Here is a 6000-nt window from a genome sequence, read left to right on the forward strand (position 1 = left end):
GGCCGCATTATAAAAACTGAACCCTCAAAGTATTCAAAATGACATTCATAAAGTGTGTTAACCCTTTAGGTGTTTCACAGAAATAGCAGCAATGTGAAGGAGAAAATTTAAAATGTTCATTTTTTACACTCATGTTCTTGTAGACCCAGTTTTTGAATTTTTACTAGGGGTAAAAGGAGAGAAACCATCCTAAAATTTGTAACAATGGGATTTTGAAGAGGGAGTTTTTCTGAAATGTCACATTCAGGAAGCCCCTATGCTGCCAGAACAGCAAAAAAAACAACAACACATGGCATACTATTTTGGAAACTCCTCACCCCTCAAGGAACATAACAAAAGGTACAGTGAGCCTTAAAACCCCACAGGTGTTTGATGACATGAATTTTCGTAAAATTTAGATGTGTGCACTAAAATGCAGTTTTTTCCCCCAAATTTGCCATTTTTACAAGGGGTAATAGGAGGAAATACCCCACCAAATTTGTAACCCCATCTCTTCTGTGTATGGAAATACCCCATGTGTGGGGTGCACTGCGGGCGCACTACAATGCTCAGAAGAGAAGGAGACACATTTGACTTTTTGAAAGCATAATTTGCTGAAATTGGATTTGGGGGCATGTCGCATTTAGGAAGCCCCTATGGTACCAGAACAGCAAGAAAAAGCCCCACATGGCATACTATTTTGGGAAACAACACCCCACAAGGAACGTAACAAGGGGTACAGTGAGCCTTTACACACCACAGGTGTTTGACAAATTTCCGCTAAAGTTAGATGTGAGAAATAAAAATTTGATTTTTTTTCACTAAAATGCTGGTGTTACCCCAATTTTGTTACCCCAATTCTTTGGAACAGTGGTCTGTGAAAATGAAAAATTTTATTTTTCATGGACCACAGTTCAAAAAAATCTGTTAGACACCTGTGGGGTGTAAATGCTCACTGCAACCCATATTACATTCCGTGAGTGGTGTAGTTTGGGGTCACAAATGTGTGTGTGTGGGGGGTTCAATGTTCTGGCACCATGGGGGCTTTGTAAACACACATGGCCTTCAATTCCAGACACATTCTCTCTCCAAAAGCCTAATTGCGCTCCTTCTCTTCTGAGCTTTGTAGTTTACCCTCAGGGCACATTATATCCACATAGGGGGTATTTCCATACTCGGAAGAAATAAGGTTACAAATTATGGGGGGCCTTTTTCCTATTACCCCTTGGGAAAATGAAAAATTTGGAATAACACCAGCATTTTAGTGAAAAAATAAAAAATTTTCATTTTCACGTCCAAATTTAACGAAAATTCTTCGAACACCTGTGAGGGGTGTGTTTTCCAAAATGGGGTCACATTTGGGTGTCTTTTTTTGCATATATGTCAGAACCGCTGTAACGATCAGCCACCCCTGTGCAAATCACCTCAAATGTACAGAAATACGAGTACGGAAATACCCCATATGGGGCCTTAAACTGTTGCTTTGAAATACGAAAGGGCTCCGAAGTGAGAAACAGGGTGCCTCCAGCTGTTGCAAAACTCTTAGCATGCCTGGACAGTCAATGGCTGTCCGGCAACACTGGGAGTTGTTTTTTTGCAACAGCTGGAGGCTCTGTTTTAGAAACCGTGCCATACCAGAAGATAAATAAAAATAATAGGAAATTTTTATAATAACAGTTGAAACAAAATATAGTAGAATACCAAACTTGTCTTTTCCAAACTTTGTATTTTCCTATGGTGCACCCCTCCCCCGAACATACTTGCATAAGCAACGCATCATAGCAATTCATACAAGCATGGTTTATGCTTGTTCATTTACAGTATCCTGCCATATTTGATGTGCAGGATTTGAAGCGGAAATGTTATGCTACAGAGTTTATTGCAAACAAAATGACTGAACACAGCATCAAATCTGCAGCTTTAGATCATCATATCATATCATCACATCATCAAATATGTGCAATATACTTCATATGTTAATACACCCTAAAGCTAAATTATCTATTTGTTTTCTATAGCTGTATGAAAAAAAAATTATATTTTTTTAACTGACCTGGACAAACTCTTCTACAATATTCCGGAAATTGATCTGTAGCATATTCCCGATGAGAGGTAGTGGAGTAGGTCCTGGAGGAAACTTAGATTGTTGTCTTTTTCTTTTAGCCCACATAGTCACCAGGAATGTAAGTACAAAAACCAGCAACATTGTTCCAATCCCAGGGATCTCCATATCTGCAATTCTGTGTTGTAATTCCCGCTCTGCAGAAAAGACAGGCTTTCTGTAAAATGTGCACAGTAAACAGTGGGAAGTGTATATGTGTGTCCTTGTGTAAATGTGGCCCCACCTCACTACCGGAATGGGAGAAACCCTTCCCCCATATAGCTCCCTCCTCCTGACTGATTACACTAAGAAAGAACTTAAAGGCTTTCAGAGCTTGACGGGGAAAAAGAGCAATTTGTACACATATTAAGCTCTGTTAATGGGTCTGTATTTGATTTCTTCTATAGAAGAAGGCACATGACAAAAGAACAGGCACATGACAAAAGAACATGGATCGGAGACTGTATCAAAGACTGCAGTGTGTAGTGTGCTTGAGTGGGAGAACATTAGAGAGAAGGTGCAGCCTGTCACTCTGGTTACATTACAATATGCTTTTCTTCTATGATTTTTATAAGCATCTGTGCTGTCAGTCACTCTTTATATAAATTTTTTTTATTGATTAACTTTATTTAAAAAAAAAAAAAGGCATACATGGATATGTGTGTAAACAAGCAAAGGAATCAAAATGGTTATTTGGAGGATTACCATTGAGAAAATTAACATGTATGTCAAAGTATAAGGTATTATGTAGTAGTCTAAATGTGTAGTCTATCCCTAATAGTTGTATATAATACAACTGAAAAACATGATAAAGAGGACCCACAAACTTCTAAAATATAGGTTGTACAAATGTGTAACATAAGGCATAATGTACACAAAAAAATACAGCCACACACTGCAAGCACTAAAGGCCTTTTTAAAAGCAACAGGCACCAAATCTCTATGATTGTCGCTCATTTACAGAACTTATATGTGGCTCAAGCTATTGTGTGGCTGGGCCATATGAACAATCTTTAGATAATTTATGCAGACCTATAAATGTATTATTATAGGCCGCACATCACTTGTTAACACATGTTTAACCTATAACAATGACTATTGACCACACAAAAGATGTGACCAGCCTTTTCCTCTTTTGTTTGCTAATTTCTTGCCCTTTTATATTGGCCAATTATAATAACACTCATTTATACAATCATTCTCCCATGTAAAAGGCCCTTAGGACACAAGTGAACATTAAATACAAAGGATGGGGCAAAATTATAGGCTCAGCATTCATAACTATGAAAACATAACATATTCATTGACATGAAAAGATATACTAAAAACACTAAAAATGTTCAAAGTCATTTCCATTGGTGACATGGCAGATGTCTAGATGGTAGACCAGTTTGGTCCAGACGCATGCTAGCATATCCTAGGATATAAATTCCACTGTTTCAGTGATGTTTTTCTCAGATTAGAGGAAAATCTGGCAAACATTCTATTTGTGGCATAAACTATTCCTTTAACATGTCAAGGTTAGAGTCTTCAGTGACAATATCCTCACCAAAAAGAAGGGACTCATTGCACTGAACAGGTTTACTTTGAGTCCCTCATGTGTTCGGTAAGGACACTTTTTTTTGAGCCCCAAATTCTAACGATTCACCTTCCCACTGAGGTTAACAGTTAGCATCATCACTAAACACCAGCCTGTCAGCAAAATTGCCTTCTTCCAAACCATGTTTCGGTTTGTTGTCTGGTCTAACTCCTGAAGAATGTTTTTGTAAGATACCCCATACCGTGGTTTGTGGCACCTATAGTTCCGTACTTGTCAGCCTATTTGAGTTTTTAGGACTATGCCTATACATTCAAATCCTGTTCCCTGTCTTTATTGAAGTCTGTATTGCTTCAACCAAAGCAAAATGCTATTTATTTGCTTAGAATATGTACCAAATTTATTCTAAAAGTTTTGCTGTGATGGGTTGATTTGGGTAACTAAACCAGTTTTGATTTGATTTTCAGTCACTGATCATTTACTACTGGTGTTACTTAACCAACCTTATTTTTGCACCATTCTTTTTTAACCTACCTATATATATTAATTATTTTGAATTGCACTATTCTTATAGTTAGTCCTGTCAATGTTACCTCATATCAGCTACTACCTTAACATTAAACAGGTTCACCCTAGGCCTTTTAACATTTCTTCAGGGCATGAAGGGTGTAGCTGTACTTTATTTAAAAACAGCTTTGAACAGATGGGTAGAGTGCACAACCAAAATGAAGACAGCTCCCTCTACATACAATGCAAAAAACAAAATGCTTATCAACACTTTCATCTAAGTTTTTGCTAACTACTGCATGATACGACTGTGTATATGTAGCAATAAGGTTGGGATTCTACACAACTTTTGTGTGACTTTTTTCTTCTTCTTGCAAACAATGCCATAAAAACTACCCTATCATTTTGCACTTCCAAAATGCAGCTTTTGTTGTGTTTTTTTTTCAACATATTCATATTCATTGTTCATTGTTTACATATTTAGTTTTTTTTTTAATGGAAAAATGGAAGTCATTAAAACTTTTATTAAGGAAGGGGTTAAATAATTTATTAACCTTTTTTTAATTACTCTTTACACTATGTTAGTCCCCATAGGGGACTATTACATGCAATCCTTGGATTGCATACACTGAACAATGCTATGCCATTGATCAGTGTTATCTGTGCTCGACCTGCTGACTGGAGCATCGAGGGACAGATCGGACAGGGAGGAGGCAAGTAAGGGCCCTCCCGCCATCCTCTCAGCAGGTCGGGACACCGCTATTTCACTGCAGCGGTCCCGAACAGCCCGCTGAGCTATCCGGGATGACTTTTCTCCCATTTTAACCTAGTAGATTTCCGAGGCTGTCAGTTCCTGTGTCCTGTGTAAAGTACAAGTATAGTTCTTTAGGATCTGTTATTGGTAGTTGTTAGGTCCCGTACCATTTGAGAAACCTTGGCGTGGTGTGCGGGCTCAAGTGTGTCCTTCATATAAGGATATACTGGCTAATGTCTCAATTTTACATCAGTTTTGAGGGTTAGCTAATGTCATTGTTTACATTAACCACAGTTGTGAAACCACATTGTGATCCATAGGTGCAGGTCCTCCACTTCAACGTAGGTGCACAACTGCACTTGGAGTTGAGCACCTTGTAACACCTTAGATCACATCAATGTAAGTGTTTGTTTAAAGTCAGTCATGTTTAATGCATCCACATACACATTTATCTGGTGTCAGGATGCCATTGTGGTACTTGTGACCGTTTGCAGGCATCCTCCATTGCATGCAATTTTTGCTGGGGATCGCCCTTAGAAACGGTTTACAAGTGCAGGACCTCTGCCCCAGCAAAGGTGCACAACTGCACTTGGAGTTGAGTTTTTCTGCTATAACCATGTTCATGCAAATATAAGCTGTTATGTCTTTGCTTAGGGCTTATACTAATGCACCCTTTTATATTGCTGGGTAGCATTAGGGTTTCACCTGTGAGGCCTGCTATAAATGAACCAACCAGGGTGGCGCTTGTAGCTTGTCTACTCCCTCCCATTGTATGTGTGCTTAGATTCACACTGGAGGTGACTGAGGAGCAATCTGCAAGTCGGGCCTATGGCTGCCGTAATTTGGTTCCTGGTTTTATTTATCTGGCCAGGTAGGTTAGTTGATAGGACCCGCACCATTTGAGAAACCTTGGCGTGGTGTGCGGGCTCAAGTGTGTCCTTCATATAAGGATATACTGGCTAATGTCTCAATTTTACATCAGTTTTGAGGGTTAGCTAATGTCATTGTTTACATTAACCACAGTTGTGAAACCACATTGTGATCCATAGGTGCAGGTCCTCCACTGCAATGTAGGTTCACAACTGCACTGGAGTTGAGCATCTTGTATCACCTTAGATCACA

At 38.9% G+C, this 6000-nt stretch overlaps 1 protein-coding gene across 1 annotated transcript in view; it reads right to left on the bottom strand.

The window, feature by feature from the left end:
• Nucleotides 1–2313, bottom strand: part of LOC130273485 (cytochrome P450 2C23-like) — a 71847-nt gene extending 69534 nt beyond the window's left edge. The window contains exon 1 of the mRNA XM_056520406.1: nucleotides 2033–2313. Coding sequence (XP_056376381.1) covers nucleotides 2033–2209 — 177 coding nt within the window. The 5' untranslated portion in view covers nucleotides 2210–2313. The remainder of the gene's footprint in view (nucleotides 1–2032) is intronic.
• Between the last annotated feature and the right edge of the window lie 3687 nt (nucleotides 2314–6000).

Source organism: Hyla sarda, chromosome 5 (assembly GCF_029499605.1).
Source record: "Hyla sarda isolate aHylSar1 chromosome 5, aHylSar1.hap1, whole genome shotgun sequence".
Taxonomy (NCBI): Eukaryota; Metazoa; Chordata; class Amphibia; order Anura; family Hylidae; genus Hyla; species Hyla sarda.